The sequence below is a fragment of the Pelodiscus sinensis genome, chromosome 31 (genome assembly GCF_049634645.1).
Source record: "Pelodiscus sinensis isolate JC-2024 chromosome 31, ASM4963464v1, whole genome shotgun sequence".
Lineage (NCBI taxonomy): Eukaryota > Metazoa > Chordata > Testudines > Trionychidae > Pelodiscus > Pelodiscus sinensis.
Genome location: NC_134741.1, coordinates 783,871 through 804,557, shown reverse-complemented (window position 1 = coordinate 804,557; position 20,687 = coordinate 783,871). Strand labels below are relative to the sequence as shown.

At 50.5% G+C, this 20,687-nt stretch overlaps 1 protein-coding gene across 7 annotated transcripts; it reads left to right on the top strand.

The window, feature by feature from the left end:
- On the top strand, positions 1 to 20,170 carry LOC102461979 (E3 ubiquitin-protein ligase TRIM7-like). 7 transcript variants are annotated; one of them, XR_012898287.1, is made up of 11 exons: positions 1 to 129; positions 1,031 to 1,118; positions 3,734 to 3,934; positions 9,908 to 10,002; positions 10,592 to 10,801; positions 11,137 to 11,159; positions 11,839 to 11,954; positions 12,518 to 12,577; positions 15,264 to 15,464; positions 17,552 to 17,665; positions 17,948 to 18,081. XR_012898287.1 is itself a non-coding variant. In XM_075912917.1 (10 exons), the coding sequence occupies exons 3-10, from the start codon at positions 3,796 to 3,798 to the stop codon at positions 17,593 to 17,595; spliced, it is 888 nt and encodes a 295-aa protein (XP_075769032.1). In that variant the 5' UTR covers positions 323 to 457; positions 1,031 to 1,118; positions 3,734 to 3,795; the 3' UTR covers positions 17,596 to 18,020. The 7 variants fall into 7 exon arrangements, 3 of the variants coding, with proteins under 3 accessions (XP_075769032.1, XP_075769033.1, XP_075769034.1); XR_012898286.1 differs by lacking the exon at positions 1 to 129 and adding an exon at positions 323 to 416; XR_012898285.1 differs by lacking the exon at positions 1 to 129 and adding an exon at positions 323 to 457.
- The last annotated feature ends 517 nt before the right edge of the window (positions 20,171 to 20,687 follow it).

Sequence of the window (20,687 nt, the reverse complement as noted above, 5' to 3'; positions counted from 1 at the left end):
GCCTCGGCCCTACCTCGCTCTGCTCCTCCGCTCCCCCCCTTCCCGGTGCTGCCCAGAGGCGGAAGTAGCAGCGTGTGAGTAACGGCTCCCTCAGCATTCGCCTCAGGATGCAGCCGGGCTCGCGGCGGGGTGAGCGGGGCCTGGGTAGGGGCAGGGAGGAACGTGGGGGGCGGGCAATGAAAAACCGGCGGAAGGGGGCAAAATGGGGGGGATCAAACTGCGCGTGCACAGCTGGTCAGTGGCTCCAGTCCCGCTCCAGCGTCAGGGCTTAGCTCTGAGCCGCGCACGCCAGCGTTCCACTCCTCCCACCCCCACAACCCCGCGCGTTCTAGTTCCGGTCTGCGCCTGCGCCTAGAGTGAGGGCAGGGGTCTCAACTGCGGCTATTGCGCATGCGCCAAGAAGGGGGCGTCCTAAGGTGCGAACTTTGAGACCAGCTGCTGGGGCCGCTGCAGCCCGGTGCGTGCGGGGCGGGGGCTGCTCGGGGCCGAACTGACCGCTCGGGTTTGGGGGGAGGGACACATCCGCGGTGTTTGCAAACGGGCCCGTGGGGGCGGGGGAGCATCTCGGGGCCCTTCCCAGGGACTGGCCGGGGTAGCGCTTCCCTGCCCGCTGCGGGGCGCTCACCTGCTCGGGGGGGAGGGACACGGAGAAAGGTTTTAGCTGCAGCCCCTGGAAACCCTCTGTGGCCCAGCCTGGCTCTAGAGCCGGAGAATCGTTGTTCGGAGTCTACTCCAAGCGCCCTGGTTGCGTTGTCAGGCAGGGTCCGGGAGCCTACGGCCCACGGGCCGGACATGGCCTCACACTGCCTGGAACTCAGCTCAGGGAACCGTCCAGTATTGGGGAGCCTGCCCTGGCTTTCCAGACCCCGCCACTGTTTGCACCACAAAATCTACTAGGTTGGACCGCCCTGGTGTGTGAGTATTCCGGGGCCACGTCTGTGAGGTTTTTTGGGTTTTGTTTGGTTTTGCTTCTCACTTGAATGCCCCTGCCCACAAAAGGTTCCTCACACGTTTGGTTTTTTTTTTACAGGGGAGGCAAAGTCTGGAGGGGCCAAACTGACTGTGTGGGGAGGGAGAGATCCTATAACTGGCTGCACAACTAGGAGAGGAGCCAAAAGGTAAAATTGGGACAGGTGACAGGATTAAGAATAAGATCTGGGTCCTGCCAGGAAAAAATACCTGAGGGTAAGGGGCATTTGCAGTATTTGTTAAAATACAGGCAAGTGGACAGCACCCACTTCCCAGTGCTGTGTTGGTGGCCAGTGCCCGGAGAAGATGCCCCTTTCCTACTTGAGAGGTGGATGCTGCCCAAGGGGGTGAGATTCAGCAGCTGGGGGTTGTCTGGGAGAGTTGTTTTGCCTCCTGCCCAGCACTCTAGCTAGTGAGCAGACATCCCAGGCTAAAGGGACAGGGCTAAATTCAAGTCTGGCTGCAGGGTCCTGGCTTGTTCTTAAAAATGGGTAAATTGTCCTGTAGTTTCTGTCTCCCTCCCTATCAGAGCTGGTGAGTCCTACTGCTGCCAGATCCCTGCTCCCCAGCTGCCTGCCCACAATTAGGGAGTGGAGGTCCAGTGGCTGCCCCAGAGAGTGTCCCCCCTCTTTGCCAGACTGGATCAGAGGAGAGCACCAGATTCAGTTCTAGAGTTGTAATAGTCTTGTCAGTTAACCAATTAAGCAAAAATGAATAGGTTAATGCTATAGACAACATACTCCCCCCCCCCCCCTCCCAACACACTCTTTCCAGTAAATTTTTTAGCAGACTGGAGAGTCCTGGCTTGAAATGGATCTGAGATCTACCCCTGCTGTGTCTGCATTTAAAGTGTGTTAGGAGTCAGGGCTGCTGTCACCCCGTACTACTTTATCAGAGGTACCAGCTGAGGGTGACAGGCAGATGGGCCACGAGAAGAGCTGCTTTTTAAACTGGCTCCCCTCTCAGATCAGGTCCCGCCTGCCACTCTGTACTACTGCTTCTGATATACAAGAGTGGCAGCAGCGTGGAGTCATAGGGGGCTTCTCAGGAGTAAGGTTGGAACACACTGGCTGCTGGCCCTGCCCCCAGGTACTATAGAATAGTCGAGTGAGAGAATTTTTGAGGTTACTTGACTATTCAATTAACCGATATTTAACATCCCATGTCAGCTCTATCTGTCACCCAAGCATGTGAGAGAGGTGTGTGTGTGGGGGAGAGTGTCCCCCTTCCCTTTTGAATCCTAAAGCCTTAAAGATAAGAAGGCTCCAGCTACACAGACATTATGCTTAACAGGGATTGGATGTTAATTTGAACCTCTGTGCTGCTTAGTTCTGATGGATTGCCACTGAGCTTACTTGAATATGAGTCATTTTACCAGGTGTCCAGTATCCAACATAGGGAAATACGGTCACCCTCAGCCTGGTGTTTTCTCACATTGCCAGCCACTTGGGTAGATTTTGTTTCCTGCGTGCTCACTACAGGCCAGGTTATTAAATGTAAAAGCACTGAGATACTTTTGAAAATAATTTTGTACTTGCAAACTTATTACCAAGATATGTATTTCTGAAAGTAATTCCTCATCCTGCAGCCACTACAGTACCCACCTTACTTTTCTCTTACTTAATTGTACAGGCAGTCCCCGGGTTACGTACAAGATAGGGACTATAGGTTTGTTCTTAAGTTGAATCTGTATGTAAGTCAGAACTGGCGTCCAGATTCAGCCGCTGCTGGAACTGACCAGCAGCTGACTACAGGAAGCCCGAGGCAGAGTTGCTCTGCCCCGGGCTTCCTGGAATCAGCCTCTGATCAGTTTCAACAGGCTGAATCTGGACGCCAGTTCCGACTTACATACAGATTCAACTTAAGAACCCCAGGCATCCCCAAGTCAGCTGCTGCTGAAACTGATCAGCAGCTGATTCCAGGAAACCCGGGGCAGAGCAACTCTGCCTCGGGCTTCCTGTAGTCAGCGCTGGTCAGTTTCAGCAGAGGCTGACTTGGGGACGCCTGGGGCAGAGCAGCTGGGTTGCTGCTGGGTTGCTCCAGTAGCGCCGCTCCTCGGCGCTACTGGACCAACCCAGCAGCACCCCAGCTGCTCTGCCCCAGGTGTCCTGATTCAGCCACTGCTGAAACTGACCAGCAGCGGCTGAATCAGGACGCCTGGGGCAGAGCAGCTGGGGTGCTGCCAGGTTGGTCCAGTAGCGCCCAGAGCGGCACTACGGGACCAACTGGCAGTGCCCCAGATGCTCTACCACAGGCGTCCAGAGAAAAGCCTGGTCTGCTGGGGGGGGGGGGGAGGCGGGCGTACTAGCTGCACGCTCCCCCCCCCCCTCAGCAGACCAGGGAGATGCGGGCGGCGGACCGAGACGCACCGCGGTCCCGCTGCCCGGGTCCTCCATGGCTTTCCTCCGCATCTCCCTGGTCTGTTGGAGACCAGCAGACCAGGGAGACGGGGAGCAAAGCCGTGGAGCACGCGGGCAGCCCAGACGTGCCGCGGCTGTCCCACTGCCGGCGTCCTCAGAGGCTTTGCTCCCTGTCTCCCTGGTCTGCTGGTCTCCAGCAGACCAGGGAGACGTGGCGCAAACCCTGTTCATAACTGCGGATCCGATGTAAGTCGGATCTGTGTAACTCGGGGACTGCCTGTATATACAAATATTTTGCATTTTACTTATATATTTGCACTTCTACTCACATTTTTTGGTGCCAGTTTCCCTGTGTGCTACATCTGTTGTTACAATACATTCCAATGAGGCTCTTCTCCTGCCAGGCTGCAGAACACCCATATCTTCCTGCAGCTCAGCCCCCGGCCTGCAGAGCCAGGGACAGGAAATGGCCGTGGAGGAGCCGGTGAGCTTCGAGGAGGTGGCTGTGTATTTCTCTGAGGAGGAATGGGCTCTGCTGGACCCGGGCCAGAGAGCCCTCTACAGGGATGTGATGCAGGAGAATTATGAGGCTGTGAGCTGGCTGGGTAAGGATTCCTGTCTCCTTGGGTATGAGACCCTGTTTGGGCTCTGGAGCATCTGGGTTGGGTTTGGTTCAATGTTCCTCATTGCCTCTGCCCCCCACTGTCAGAAGTATGAGCCCCAATAATCCTGGCTCCTTCCCCCAGGAGAAGATTCAGGCACATAACAATGGTGCTGCTCTTCCCACAGCCAAGGTCTCCATATGTTTCCCACCATCTTGCCCTTGTTGTGCCTTGGCCAGAGGTGTAAGTGGAAGGGCTCAGGAAGTAACGGAAGGTACCAGAGTTGTGGGTCTGGGTCTGGCTGCTGTTAGTGCCTGCAGGGTCTCCTTGTGGCAGTGGGCTGGGCCACTGGAAGGAAGGTGCGGTTCCCAGAGCTCTTCCCTGCCTGTGGGTAGTCTCTGACATGCTGGTACTTGCCAGTGAAAGGGGCTGGATGCTGGAGCTGAGGGAGGGTGGATGGATGGATGAGGCAGTTCACGCTCTGTGAGTATATTCTCTGAGGTAGCTCTGTAGTAGAGAAACGTGAGCAGAGCTCTTCTTGCATTTCAGGCATAGGCTGGGTTTCCTTTCAAAAGTTCAGCTTCATTCTCTCTGGGGCTCACTTGCCTCTGTGTGCAGTGGAGATAAATCACGTCATCTGTGTTGTGTTTTTAGAGTGAAATATCTTTGGGTAGGGACTTTTTCTTCCTGTGTGAATGTCTGGCTTCATGCTCAGGAGACCTGTGTTCATTTCTCTGTCTGTCACAGTCTTCCTGTGTGACCTTGTGACGGACCGGGCCATGTCTGGGCACAGCTGAGGGCGTCCGCTCAGGGCGAATTGCTCGAATCTGGGGCTCCTTACAGCCCCTAGACTGGTGACCTCTCCAAACAGGCCACAAACCAGTCCACAGAGCGCTTCATCTGCCTGCCTGAAGCCTCACGAGCAAAACCCCTCTGACACTCCAGCAATATCCATGCCCCAGGTGGCCCCGGGCCTCATACACAGGTGGGGGGTCCTAGCACCCAATCCCACCTACCCTGAACAAGTTCTGTCCGGTCCCAAGAAACCAGCCATAGATCCCTGGTCAATTTACCCTTTGGACCTTACCCACAAATCATGCTGGGCCAGTCCTTTAGCATCTAACATCTAAAGGTTTATTACTACAATAAAGAAAAGCATGAGAGTAAGGTTGTTAAAGAATAGTACATTACATGCACCGAATCTCCCAGTTCTTGATGCAGGCTCTAGCAGAGATGTTACAGCTGCTGGTTTAAAAGTCCTTGTTGCACATCCTAGAATCAGGATGGGTCCACAGGTCTTTCCGGCTCTTCGATCCCTGCACTGCTTCCTCTGGGATGAAGTGCTGAGCTGAGAACAAGATGGCGTCAACCACATGGCCTATTTATCCCCCCTTCCTGGTCCCTTCTTGGCTGTAGCAGGTAACCTGGCCAGAGGCCAATCTCTGTATTCCCTGCTGGCGGCTCTCAGGTGACAGCCTCCATTCTTTAGGTGTGTCCTTGGCCCATTGAGAGCCATTGTCCCACAGGGCCTCGCTAATTAGCATGTCCACAGGCCCAGCCCTGCCCAATGTTCAACCACATGCAGGGAAATCTTCAGTATCCATACAATTACATGCTAATAATTGCACACACAGACATTATACAAACATGCGGCTGTAGACGGCCGCGTTCCTGTGGCTAGTGCGGAGATCGTGGACATTGGAGGCTTCCCCCCAAACCTCGATGAGGTCCACGATCTCCGCACTTGACCAAGCGGGCACCCGCCTTTTGCGCCCCCGAGCAGGCTCCTGGGAGCCGCCAGGCTGGTCCTGGGGAGCAGTGGAGGGCTGGGTGTCCTCGGGTGGTTGGCTCATGGTGTGGCAGGTGCAGGGTCTGCTGGCACGGGTGCTGGCAGCCTTGCAACTGGCACAAACTGTGTAGCCAGCCCGTGGCCCTTTAAGGGCTCCGGAGCCGGGAGGGGGGCAATAGAGTTTCCCTGGTGTTGGCCAGAGTGGCCACCAGGGAAACCTGGGAAGCATTAGCCTCCCACTAGTTCGAATTAAGGGTCTACACAGCCCTTAATTCGAACTAGCTAGTTCGAATTTAGAATTAATCCTCGTAAAATGAGGTTTACCTAGTTCAAACTAAGCGCTCCGTTAGTTCGAATTAAGTTCGAACTAACGGAGCGCTAGTGTAGCGCCTATCAAAGTTAGTTCGAACTAACTTTGTAGTGTAGACATACCCTCTCTGAGGCTCTGAATCCTGAAACCCAGCCCTCACTGGTGACAGGAGGGGTTTTAACATAAGGGAAACTGTTCACCATCAGAGCGGTTTAGATCATTGTTCCTCAAACTGTGGTATGAGTACCCTTAGGAGTACTTGAGAGAAGTCTGGGGGTACATCAACACATCTGAAATTTGGAAAAAACTAAACTTTTTTGTTTTTAAGTTTTATAGCACTTTATTATTTTTGTACTTCTTACATCCCAAAATTTTATCGCTTATCTTTGCTACAAGTAAGTTATGTAAACAAACATCGTAGAAAAAAATGGTGTGTCTGAAAACTAGGTATTTTTTGGGGGAAGGGATACTTTATTTAAAAAAAGAGGTTCAGAAACACTGGTTTAGATCACAGGAGCTGCAAACCAGTCTATGGGAGTGAGCTGCCTTGGGACTGGAGAGCAGGAGGTTACAAGCTGTTGCTGACTGGCAGAGAAACAGTAGTAATCTTCCATTTGCCTTATAGACCCACAATGGAATCAGGGCCCTGCACAACACCCAGCAAGGGACAATCCCTGGCCTGAGCAGGTTACAGTTTAGTTAGACAAATGGTGGGAAGAGAAAGTGGGACAACAAGTTCCCTCATGGTCACCACGCACATCAGTGAGGGTATGTCTACACTACAGCGCTAATTCGAACTAACTTAGTTCGAATTAGTTAATTCGAACTACGCTAATTTGAACTAACGCATCCAGACTAAAAAACTAGTTTGAATTAGCATTTTGCTAATTCAAACTAGCATGTCCACACAGAGTGGACCCTGAACTGGGGTTAAGGATGGCCGGAAGCAGTTCTGGCAGGGCATCAGATGAGGACTTAGAGCGTGGAGCTGCTATCTCAGGCTAGCCGAGGGCTGTGCTTAAAGGGACCCGACCCTCACCCCGGACAGACAATTCTCAGGGGTGCCCCACTTGCAAAGCAGTCTTGGCTTGGATTGCCGGAGTACCCACACTGGGCACATCATAGCACTCGGCCATCAAACCGGCTGCACTTGCCTCAGGCTGCCATCTGGGGAGAGGAGGCAATTGGGGGGCTGCAGGAGAGCTTCCACCCCCAGAAGCCCGCAGAGCCAGCCCAATCCTCCCCATCGGGGGTCGTACCCCATTCCTCCCTCACCTCCTTCCACTTACCCCTCCCTAGCCCCCGTTCCTGATGTACAAAATAAAGGACAATTGTGTTCAAAAATAGAATCTCTCTTTATTGAACAAAACTGGGGGAGACTGGGAAAAGGAGGTGGGAGAGGGGAAGAGAGAGGGTGGGAGAGGGGAGGGAAACTACAATGATGAAGGGTTTGGAACAGGTCCCATATGAAGAGAGGCTAAACAGACTGGGACTTTTCAGCTTAGTAAAGAGGAGATGGAGGGGGCATATGATAGAGGTCTATAAAAGCATGAGTTGGGTGGAGAGGGTGCATCAAGAAAAGTTCTTCATTAGTTCCCATAATAGAAGGACTAGAGGACAGCAAAGGAAATGAATGGGTAGCAGGCTTCAAACTAGTAACAGACAGTTGTTCTTCACAAAGCAAAGAGTCAACCTGTGGAACTCCTTGCTGCAGGAGGCTGTGAAGGCTAGAACTAGAACAGAGTTTAAAGAGAAGTGAGATAAAGTCATGGAGGTTGGGTCCATGGAGTGGTATTAGCCAAGGGGTAGGAGTGGTGTCCCTGCCCAAAGTTTGTGGAAGGCTGGAGAGGGATGGCACGAGACAAATGGCTTGGTCACTGTCTTCGGTCCATCCCCTCCAGGGTCCCTAGGGTTGGCCACTGTTGGCAGACAGGCTACTGGGCTAGATGAACCTTTGGTCTGACCCAGTACGGCCATTGTAAGCTCAGAGCTCAGGGTCGGGGGGTCTCAGTGGACCCCCTTGATTTTCATACAAACCTGCTCCCGGGTGGCCAGGCTGGCAGCTCTTCTGCCCTAGATGGCCACTTTCCTGTGCCTAGTGCGGAGGTCATGGACGAGGTCCACGATGTCTGCACTAGACTAGGCGGGTGCCTGCCTCTTGCGGTCCCAGGCAAGCTCCCGGGAGCCGCCAGCCTGGTCCTGGGAAGAGGGGGAGGGCTGGGGAGCATCGGGTGGCTGGCTCGAGCCGTGCCAGGTGCAGGGTCTGCTGGCTGGGTGCTGGCAGGCTTGCACCTGGCACGGGCATCGTAGCCAGGCTGTGCCCCTTTAAGGAGTCCGGGGCCGGGAGGGGGCAGTAGAGTTTCACTGGTGTTGGCCAAAGTGGCCACCAGGGAAAGCTGGGGAGGGCTAGCCTCCCACTAGTTCGAATTAAGGGGCTACACACCCCTTAATTCGAACTAGTAAGTTCGATCTAGGCTTAGTCCTCGTAGAATGAGGTTTACCTAGTTCGAACTAAGTGCTCCACTAGTTCGAATTAAGTTCGAACTAGCGGAGCGCTTGTGTAGCGCCTAACAAAGTTAATTCGAATTAACGTCCGTTAGTTTGAATTAACTTTGTAGTGTAGACATACCCTGACAGAGTATAGCCACAACCACTGCTTTCTCCAAGTCTGCACTAACCACTAGGCTGCATTCCCCCCACCTATCTGTGAAGTGTCACCCTTAGGCAGGAAAGATGCCTTGCTACAGGCCCCAGGCCCAGCAGGGAGAGGAGGTTTCCTACTGAGATACTGAACGCCTGGGCTGCTGTATGAGGGGTTACAGTCAGATATGGCAGCCAGCACTATAGGAGATCACTGGACTGGATGCTGTGTAAGGCCCCAAGTGCCTTGACTCCACCCATAGCAGGGTTCCAGGCAGCGAAGGCCATGACAGGCACCACTGGTATTTGACTGGGTAGTAGCAAGAGTTCAAACTGGTTAACTGATGAGCTAATACTTATTGGTGCCAGTTATCGGTTAAACTTCTCACTGTCCCTGGTAGTGCCCGCTTGCCCCAGCAGCGAATGTCAATCTGCAGCTGCTGGGACTCCTCACCTGCCGGCAGTCTTGGTGGCCAGACCCCACAAAAAAGCCCTGCCCCTAGGAGAGCCCATGCCTATTACTGACCTTATCTGTCAGTGGGTTAAAAAATACTGTAACTGATTAACTTGTAATTGGTTACATGATAAATATTTTTAACCCTTTTAACCTCCCTCATCCCCACTTACATCATTCTTTATGAAGGTGCTACCACCGATCCATCCCCCACCCTCACAGGCATCCTGCTGCATCCACAGTCTCCTCCTGTCCCTTTTTCAATGGACAAAGCAACGTCCAGGACTGAGTCCCTGCTGGACAGAGACAGAGCTCCAGAAAACTGGGACTATCTTAGGATATGTCTACACTACCCCGCTAGTGCGAACTAGCAGGATAATGTATGCATACCGAACGTGCAAATGAAGCCCGGGATTTGAATTTCCCGGGCTTTATTTGCTTAAGCCGGCCGGCGCCATTTTTAAATGCCGGCTTGTTCGAACCCCGTGCCTCGATGCGTACAGATAGTTCGGAATGGCTTGCTAGTCCGAACTATCTAGCCCGTGCCGCGTGTAGCCGCGCGGCACGGGGTTCGAACAAGCCGGCATTTAAAAATGGTGCCGGCCGGCTTAAGCAAATAAAGCCCGGGAAATTCAAATCCCGGGCTTCATTTGCACGTTCGGTATGCATACATTACCCTGCTAGTTCTCACTAGCGGGGTAGTGTAGACATACCCTAAGAGGTAGACAAATGGGCTCCAGACATCTCATGGGTTTCTCATTGTGCTTATTTCTGTTTCTTCAGGAAAAATTGGAGGCCCATTTGAAGACTCTGAGGGAAGAGAGAGAAAAGCTGCTGGAAGGAAAATGACAGCAGAGGGGAAAAGCCAGAAGTATCAGGTAGGTGCCTGTGGCTAGGAACCAGAAGAGACTGGCAGTGGGAGACTGTTAGCAGGCAGACTCCTGTGTGGCCTTGTTGAGGTTGGGCTTGTTTGTGTTTCTCCTGGATCATAGATTGCTGGGTTGGATCCATGTGTAGACAGGCCCTGAGCTTCCGTGTCAATTGATGGTTAATGTCCAGTCCTTGTGACTTTCCCAGAAATCCTCCTCAAAGATGTCGGTTGTCCCTGTGAAGGTCTGTCTGCTCACTTGGTGCATTAACATGTTTGCTTCTTTTTCCTCCCTGGGTATCTCTGTCAAGCTGGTGCTGGGTCCTGCCTCCTGCTGCTCTGAGTCTGAAATTCCCAGTGCCCATGAAAAACAGAACATGCTGCCCATGACAGACATGGAGTCATCCCTTTCAGAGGGACACAGGGGCCAAAGGAGATGCTGGAAGAGACGTCTCTGCCTAATACCCAAAGAGTAGAATCAAATATCACAAAGTTTAGGGATTTTCAATAAGTTCTCCCTGCTGCACACTCAGCTGTCCATGAAAGGGCCCCAGGCTCCATCCATGTCCCTGACCAGCACTTTCCCTGTTTTCATACAGAAATGGACCAAAACAGAGAGGCAAATGATTGTGGCTGAGTTTCAGCAGCTGCCGCAGTTCCTGGAGGAACAAGAGCGGTTCCTGCTGGCTCAGCTGCAGAAGCTGGATGAGGAGATTGTCAGGAGATTCTCCATGCAGATTTCCCATCTCAGCAAGTGGATCAGTGAGCTGGAGAGGACGTTGCAGAAGCTAGGGAGTGAATTCCTGCAGGTGAGACTGAGGGAGAAACATCCCAGCTCCCCCCAGAGGGAAGGGAGGCTACTGATCACAAGCGCTGGGGTCCAGCCATCAGATCTCAGTGTAATTCCGTGTGCATTGCTGCCATGTGAGTGACTGTTGTGCTTTGTAGAATCACAGGCACAGAGCTATTAGAGATGGCAAAGCCCCATTCGCTTGGGGTCCATGACCCTGGGGCCAGGGCAGGGCCTCTCTTCCCATGTTTGCAAAATCCCTTCCCTGAGGTCCCAGGTTTGCAAAATCCCTTCCCTGACATCCTCTGTGTGTGTCCAATGGGGCTGAGATTCTTTTCTATCTCTTTTTTCTAGGACGTCAGAAGCACCCTGAGTAGGTAGGTGGCTCTTTTTCCCCTTACACTACACAGAGTGGGGAAAGGGCTTGGAGCTGATGTTAGCACCACATCTCCCCAGGGCTCTACAGCCAGATGTTAGATATGAATATCTATGACTCATTTAATTCTGAGGGTCTGATCCTCGCACAGCAGACTCTGGAATTCTCCATTCAGGGCACAGTTTGACCTCAAGTATTTCCTCGTGCTGTCACCTCCCTGGGGGAATTGGCTGCCTCAGGTGTCTGGGTGGAACATGGGTCTGTTGGTCACTGGGAGCTATTTAGCCCAGAACAGCAGGGACCAAGAGTCTGTCTCATCCGAGGGCTGTTTGGAGACCTGTGTGGAAGGAGCTGGGGAGGGGGGACCTGGTGTCTCAGTCTAGTCCCTAGTGGACAGATTCCTTCAGCCCTTCACCTGGGAACCTCCTGTCTCTCAGTGCCTGGAGGCCAAGGAGTGAGTTGGCCATGGAGACTCAATTCCCCTTTAGACCCCCAGCCAGTGTCCCCAGGCCAGAGGTGAAGAACAGCAATGGGAAGTGTTGTATGGCCATGGGATGTGTTGCCCTCAGGCTGTGAGAATTGGAGGAATTCCACCTCCAGGCCTGTTAGAGCTGAGACTCACTAGCCAGAACTTATCAGCAGTAAATCAAATACAATCACATGGAATTGTTTCTGTCCAGATGTGAGATGGGGCAATTCCAGCTGCCAGAGGAGATTTCCCCTGCACTGGAAGAACAAGTCAGAGGTTTCTCCCAGAAAACGATTGCGCTGTCGGAGACATTGATGGAATTCAAAGGTACCTAGAAGGGATGTAGGAAGGGAAAGTGATTCAAGTATCTGAGACTATTGAATCTGGCCTCTGAAGCCAACCTTCCCTTGCCTCAATTCACAGATAGAGAATGATGGCCCCATCACTCTGCTCTCCTTAGAGACACTGAGCGAACAGACCCAACTGCTTGCAGATAAAGCCAGGGGTTTGCAAACTCTGAACCTCCCATTCAGAGATCAAAATGGTTACAGTTACTGTGATGGCCATGTGTCCCACCACCACAGGTCCAGGTTATGATAAGAGGCAGTAAGTGAATGAGAAACCAAGTGGGAGGGGTTGGGGAGGGAAGAGTAAATCTCATTTACAGCTTGTCTCTCCTGGGATGGGTGTAAGGTTGCGGGGATGTTGGCTCCATTGCTGGGAGGTGCCCGAGTGAGAGAAGAAATGAAAGTTTCAGACTCTTTCATACTCAGTTTGTGACTGTCCCTCTGTCTGGTCTCTGATACAATTGAAATGCAGAGTACAGAGTGGGACAGTGTAATAAATAAGAGAGCCTGGAATCTCACCTCTCTTATCCCTTCCCCATCCAGACACTCTGCCCTCTGCACTGGAGAGAGCCACAAGAAAATCCCTGGGAGCTTTCAGACAGGGTGAGTTTGTAGGTGGAAAGTCTTTAAATGCTGAGAAAATTCCTGTTGAAAACATCTTCATGGGATTGTTATTGAAGTTGCTAACCAAACCGAGCGACCACGGTGCACACAGCCCTAAATCTCACCCACTGATCAGTGAGGAGACCCAGGGGCACTGCAGGGGGACATATGAACACCTGGAGCAATACCGAGGGAGTGATAGCTCAGTGGTTTGATCGTTGGCTTGCTAAACCCAGGGCTGTGAGTTCAATCTTTGAGGAGGCTGTTTAGGATTTTGGGGCAAAAATCTGTCAGGGACGGTACTTGGTCCTGCTGTGAAGGCATGGAACTGGACTCAATGACCTTTCAAAGGTCCCTTCCAGTTCTAGGAGATAGACCAATATAATGGAGATTGCCTATGGGTTTGTGATGCTAAAGGGGTGAAGATAAAGCACACAACGGACGGCACCTTCAGCCTGAGATTTCACTTTCACTGCTCAGTCAGTTTCAATATGGAGTTGGTTTCAAACAATAAATAGGCTGAAAGGCTGAGAGCTGACTGGCTTCCACGGTATCAGTTTGTTCAAGGCAAGAAACTGCTGGATCCCCAAGGGCTGTTAAGTCTAGTGCAGGCCTGGGCCAAATACAGCTCATTGGCCGGATCCACCCCACCAAGCCATTGGATCCAGCCCATGGATGCCACTCCCCATCTGCAAGTCACTCAGAAAGTGACTATGGACCTGGAGGGGAGGGGGGAAGGCTTTAGGAGCTGTTTCTGCCCCCAGGACAATCTCATTGGCTGATTTCTGGCCAGAAACAAAGCACCGCTCCCCTTCCCCTCTGGATCATAATTATTCACACACCCACGTGGCCCTGCAGCCTGTGAGAGGCTCTGCATACTCAAACTCTGTCCTCCTCCTGCAGCTATATATACAAGTGTTGTGCTTAAGAAGGACCCGGGATCTTTTTCAGGGGGAAAAGGCAACATGCCACATTTATTGAACATACATAGATCAACCAATATTTATCATATGCATATGATACGTTACACTCATGCACTCTCTCTCTCGCACGCACGCACACGCTGTCTTGTTGTTACCAAAAGTTGCTTCCCCTAACTGCACTGGCCAGGTGAGTTAGATGGGGGAGGAGTGGAGCCAGGCTTCTGCCGATCCAGATCGATGCTCCTGCGTTGACAAGACTTTAAAACCCAGGATCCCTCTGCAAGATGCCTCATATTTATCCCTGTCATGCAGCCATCATTAGTCATCACCTCACCTTTCTTAATGCTGCTTCAGAGAGCTTCCAAGGGCAGGCACTTGCTGCTTGACTCCCAAGGCCTCTGTATGTCCAGTCTTCTTAATGAGCTCACTTTACAGGTGTTGTCTTGGATCTGGCTCCCAGACCTTCTCCACCCTTGTGACTGCTGCTGGAGGTGCTCAGCTTTCATTCTCCATTCACACCTCATTCATTTCAACAGGACAATCAAGGAAAGGGGAGAGCTCAAAAGACATTTTTTCTTAATACAAAGTTATATGAGAGTGTTAATATTATAGGGATTTATCCACACAAGAGCACTCAGTGCTCAGGAACACACAGCCCCTTATTTGTCCACTAAGTCACTTCTCTAAATTAAAGTTACTTTAGATATTTAAGGTATCCTTGCCTCTGCCTCCAGTGTCAGGTCATGCATTTGATGAAGTGGGTCTTTGCCCACGAAAGCTTATGCTCCAATACATCTGTTAGTCTATAAAGTGCTACAGGAATTCTTCTTGCTTTTGCAGATTCAAACTAACATGGCTACCACTCTGTTACTTTAAATATCTAACGAATAGTTGGCTAATTCAGTGTCCTAGATCACGGCCTGCCTCCTTCACCCAAACTCCCTCCTAGACCCCTCTATCCTTCCTGCATCCCAAAACCTTACCCCAAGCTTCCTTCTCCCAACGTCCATACCTGACCCTGCATTTCCTGCATTAATGTCATGGAAGAGTGCAGCTCTCAGCCACATTCCATTTGGCTACCCCTCAAAATGTATTGCCCACTCTGTCGAGAGGATACGGCTCAGTGAGAGCCAATATGTGAAAGCTTGAAGCCAGACTATTTGAGACTAGAAAAGAGGCGCAAATGTTTGATAGGGAAGTGGATTAGCTGCTGAAACAAACGAACAAAGAACTGATGGATTCTCCATCTCTTGATGTCTTCAAATCACTGGGGGACTTTCTAGAAAATATACTGTGGGAAAACAGAGCTTTGTGCCTAGGTAACTGGATGATGGTGGTAACTTCACTGAGTCTGTTGTGGAAAGGCTTTTTAATGTCTCTTGTCAGATGAGAGAGCAAAGTTTGTCCTGCAAATCAATGAACGAAGACTAAGGGGTTTAAATACAGCAGCCTACATTTAACCTATGGCCATGGTCAGGCAGGTGAATATGTGGCTTGTTATCAGAAACACTGCGTGCTGAGAACTAAATCCCACTATTGCGGACGCAGTAATGTTGTAACTCAAGCCAGGTACAGACAGAAATGAATATGGATTTGGGATCTAACTCCTGTGCGCTGTTTATGGAATTTCTAGACTAAAACTTTTGCCCACAATGACAGAGTCTAGCATGTGTCACAAGGGACAGAGTGTGGGAAGAATGGGGATGTGGAAAGGATTAAAGCCCTTTCTGAATTGTCTCCAATTCCCCTTCTCTCCCTGCCAGGCTGCAGAAAACCCATGTCTGTCTCCAGCTCAGCCCCTGGCCTGCAGAGCCAGGGACAGGAAATGGCCCTGGCAGAGCCAGTGAGCTTCGAGGAGGTGGCTGTGTATTTCTCTGAGGAGGAATGGGCTCTGCTGGACCCGGGCCAGAGAGCTCTCTACAGGGATGTGATGCAGGAGAATTATGAGGCTGTGAACCGGCTGAGTAAGGACTCTTGTTCCCTTGGGTAACAGAAGCTGGGCGGGCGCTGGAGTAGCTGGACTGGGTTTGGTTCAGCGTTATTCATTGCCTCTGCCCCCAATGTCAGGAATATCTGCCATAATAATCCTGGCTCTTGTGTGAAAGACTGTCTCCTCCGTGTCCCCTCTCAGGGAAAGCATGTTCAGGGAGATAACAATGGTGCTGCTCTTCCCACAGCTAAGGTCTCACTGCACTTCTTCCCTATCTTGCCCATCTTGTGCCTTGTCCAGAGATGTGAGTGGAAGGACTCAGGCAGGAACAGGAGGTACCAGAGGTCTGGGTCTGGCTGCTATTAGTGGCTGCATGGTTCCCTTGTGGCAGTGTGCGCAGCCACTGGAAGATGTGCGCGGTTCCCAGAGTTCTTCCCTGCCTGTAGCTAATCTCTGTGACATGCTGTTCTTGCCAATGGGAGGAGCTGGATGCTGGCGCTGAGGGAGGGTGGATGGGACAGTTCACGCTCTGTGAGTATTTTGTCCAAGGTAGCTCTGTAGAAGAGAACGTGAGCAGAGCTCTCCTTGCATTTTAGGCAAAGGCTGGGTCTCCTTTCATAAGTTCAGCTTCATTCTCTCTGGGGCTCACTTGCCTCTGTGTGCAATGGAGATAAATCACGTCATCAGTCTTGTCTTTTTAGAGTGAAATATCTTCAGGTAGGAACTTTTTCTTCTGGCGTGAACGTCTGGCTTCAAGCTCAGGAGACCTGTGCTCAGTTCTCTGCCCGTCTCAGACTTCCTATGTGACCTTGATCAAGTCCCTTAGACTCTCTGTGTAGTCACCTCTCTTCTTAATACCTATTATAGTGTGTCCCTGTTTCTCAGGGCTGGGAAGGATACCTAAACTAAAGAGGGGTGATGCTTAACTCCATATGAGCACCCCAATAGCACAGTGGGGTTCTGATTTACACCAGAGTTCCCAGATGCTGCTGTGATTGGTAATTTTGCTTTCTATAGTGACTGCAGTGTCATATGAATTGCTGCTAGTTCCACAGAGTGTTGTTACGGCTGTTCAGGGCAGCTCTTTCTGGAACTCTGATGCTAGCGGCACTGGCAGAGCATGCAGCTTATCCATGCAGCACATCACAGGGTTGCCGCTAAGAAAGACCCAGGCACCATTCAGAGGCAAAGGCACTCGGCCAGGTTTATTGTGAAAGGAGCAGGGTGCTAGTGTCCCAGCTCCTCAGGCACAGGTATAGTGAGACTTGTCCCAACCCAATAATGGTACCAGCTCAGTCAGCAGCCAGAACACTGCCCCTCAGCCAGCATCAACATGCCCCTCCTGTGACTTCTCCTCTCACATTGACACAAACAAGATGCATGTTGCATTCCATGTGTTCTACCCTCTTAGCCTCCTGCCTGTTTGTTTGAATAAAACGTCCGTATCCATTATCCCCTCATCCCGCTCTTGTGCACAAGGGTCAGTGAGCTATCTGTTAGGATTGTGTGTTTGCAGTTGCTGCAGAGAGTGTTGTGTTGACTGCCCTCCTCCTGCCCAGGAATGTGATTACCTGATTAGTTGGTACCCAGTGCTCCACCATTCTGCCAAAGCCTGGCCTGTCTTAGTTAAAAAATAATGGACATAAACAAGATAATCATAGACATCAGATCAGAATTTTCCCATTGACTCGGCACACAGCATGCTTCGCACAAGGTTTCTTGAGATTGTGTAACAGTGATAGCACAATGATCTCCATGGTCACGTCACAGGTGGATCTTCCAAACACTAAATGCAGGTCCAAGAAGGGGTGGAGATAAAGCTGAGGGGAACACATTCACAAGGTGGAAATGTGGTAGATTCTGTGCCTCCCTGAAGAGGCCCCAAATCAAAGGCCAGGCTCGCCACAAGAGGCAGACTGGGAAACCAAGGTGGTGGGGTGGGGGATGCACCTTTACTGCAGGTGAGTGTGTCCTGGGCTCTTGTACCAGCCAGATCCCAGACTCTGCAAGATGGGGAAAGGAGCCTCTCTGGGTGGGTGACTCAGATCCTGGCTCTGGAAGCAGTAATGACACAGACCTTAATGAACAAGATCAGCACTTGATTAATTACTCTCCAAACAGGATTTCTAGTCTCTGAAGCTCACGTGATCTCCTGGGTGGAGTGAGAGGAGGAGTTGCAGGTCCCAGATCCCCAGAGCTATGAGAAAGGAGAGATCATCAGCAACACCCACACAGGTAAGCAATCAGTTAAACTGACTCAGAAACCAGTTTACAGCAGGTGTTTTCATGAAGTCTGTCTCACTCTTCAGCCTGTCTTCAACTCAAGCCAGAGTGTGGTGGGTGGGGAAAGACCAGGTTCTCTCCTCTGTGGAAGAGTTGTGAAGGAGGATGAACTCAGTTCATGATATTTTAATCATTATTTGAGTGCGTATTTCCTTTTCTATTCCTCTTTCAGAGTTTTCATTTAGCTCATCAGAGACAATAACTTCTGTCTGGATTATTTCTCTATCCCAACAGGTGATGGGACGCTGACTGAGAACTGTGATCTTGTTCAGCAGGACGGACGGGAGCAAGTGTCTCTATATGGGATGTTACTGGGAAGACCTGAAGGGCATGTTTCCCAGATACGTGAGCAGGGAGAGACTTGTGAGAGGCAGCATAGCTTAGAAAGGCAGCATGAAAACCATCCAGGAGAGGGACAGGGTAACTTCAGTCACAGTAGTAGAGGGGAGAAAAGAAACACAGAAACCGTTCAACAGAAAATCCCCCATCAACAGTCACCCTGCACTTGTAGTGACTGTGAAGCTCCTATTGAACATCAAAGAGCCCACACAGGAGAGAAGCTCTTCACGTGCTCTGACTCTGGGAAAAGCTTCAGTAAAAGTGAACACCTTGTTACCCATAGAAGGACCCACACAGGAGAGAAACCTTTCAATTGCTCTGACTGTGGGAAAAGCTTCAGTAGAAGCACACACCTTGTTAGACATAGGAGGACCCACACAGGAGAGAAACCTTTCAATTTCTCTGATTGTGAGAAAAGCTTCAGTCGCAGCTCACACCTTGTTACCCATAGGAGGACCCACACAGGAGACAAACCGTTCAGTTGCTCTAACTGTGGGAAAAGCTTCAGTCGCAGGTCACACCTTGTTACCCATAGGAGGTCCCACACAGGAGAGAAACCTTTCAGTTGCTTTGACTGTGGGAAAAGCTTCAGTGGGAAGTCACCCCTTGTTAGACATAGGAGAACTCACACAGGAGAGAAACCTTTCCATTGCTCTGACTGCGAGAAAAGTTTCAGTACAAGTTCAGAGCTTGTTACCCATCGGAGGACCCACACAGGGGAGAAACCTTTCAATTGCTCTGACTGTGGGAAAAGATTCAATCGCAGCTCGCACCTTATTAGACATAGGAAAACCCACATGAGAGATATCCTTCACCTGCTCTGACTGCAGGGAAAGCTACAGTCCATGCTCCTACCTTACTAACCATCAGATAAAACATACAAGAGAGTCGCCTTATAACAACTCTGATTGCAGAAAAGTCTTCAAACACAGGTCAAACTTTAACATAAGGACATAAGAATGGCCGTACTGGGTCAGACCAAAGGTCCATCTATCCTAGTATCCTGTCTTTTGACAGTGGACAGTACCATGTGCCCCAGAGGGGGTGGACCGAAGCCAATGATCAAGCAATTTGTCTCCTGTCATCCTTCTCCAGCCTTTGACAAATAGAGGTCAGTGGCACCACTCCTTACCCCCTGGCTAATATCCTTTTATGGACCTAATCTCCATGAATTTATCTAGCTCTTTTTTAAACTGTTATAGTCGTAGCCTTCACAGCATCCTCTTGCAAGGAGTTCCACAGGTTGACTGTGCAGTGTGTGAAGAAGAGCTTTCTTTTATTAGTTTTGATGTCCTCTAGTTCTTATATTATGGGAACAGGTAAATAGCTTTTCTTTATTCATCCTCTCCACACAACTAATGATTTTATATACCTCTATCATATCCCCCCTCAGTCTCCTCTTTTCTAAACTGAGAAGTCCCAATCTCTTTAGCCTCTCCTAATATGGGACACATTCCAAACCCCTAATCATTTTAGTTGCTCTTTTCTGAACCTTTTTTAATGCCAAAATATCTTTTTTGAGGTGAGGAGGCCACATCTGTACTCAATATTTAAGATGTGAACGTAGTATAGTTTTATATAGGGGCAGTAAGATATTCTTCATCTTATTTTCTGTCCCTTTTTTAATAATTACTAGCATCCTATTTGCTTTTTTGACTGCTACTGCACACTGTGTGGATGTTTTCAGAGAACTATCCATGATAACTTCAAGATCTCTTTCCTGATTAGTTGCAGCTAAATTAGCCCCCATCATATTTGTATGTATAGTTGGGGTTATTTTTTCCAATATGCACAACTTTACACTTCTCCACATTACATTTCATTTGCCATTTTGTTGCCGAGTCACTCAGTTTGGTGAGATCTTTTTGAAGTTCTTCACAGCCTGCTTTGGTCTTGACTATCTTGAACAGTTTAGTATCGTTCACAAACTTTACTACCTCACTGCTCACCCCTTTTTCTAAATCGTTTATTAATAAAGTTGAATAGGATTGGTCCTAGGACTGACCCTGGGGGAACACTGCTAGTGATACCTCTCCATGGAATATTCCCATGCCTCATTTGCATACCTAATGAGGTGCCATTTTTGCCGCATGGGCTTTTGCGCAAGATGGAGCTGTCCACATTGCCCCTTCTTGCACAAAAAAACCCCTCTTGTCCAAGACCGTTCTCCCTGAAAATGTGGCGGATCGGCTTTGCACAAGAGGGTTTTTTTTTGCACAAGAAGGGGTTGCGTAGACAGTTCCTTCTTGTGCAAAAGCTCATGCACAAAGATAGCAGCTCCTTAGGTATGCAAAGGAGGTGGGTCAGTAGTCCATGCTTAGCCTCATTTGCATATTTCTTGGGCAACACCAGTGCAGTGTAAACATAGTCCTGGAGAAGGCAATGTAGGCTACAAACGCAGATGTAAACATAGATCACAGGGCCCTGCCCAACTGATAGGAAAACCATAAATGCTTTCAGCAGCTGAGCCACCTCCCCCTGGACATAGCGGGCTAAGTGCCTCATCTGGCCCTTCCCTCTCTCTACTTGGACTCCCCAAATGCTAGTCCTGGGTGGGCAGAAAGTTGCTGGGCTCCAGCAGCCTCCCACTGTCTGACAGAGGCAGAAGAGATGGAGACTGGCCCAGGGGAACAGA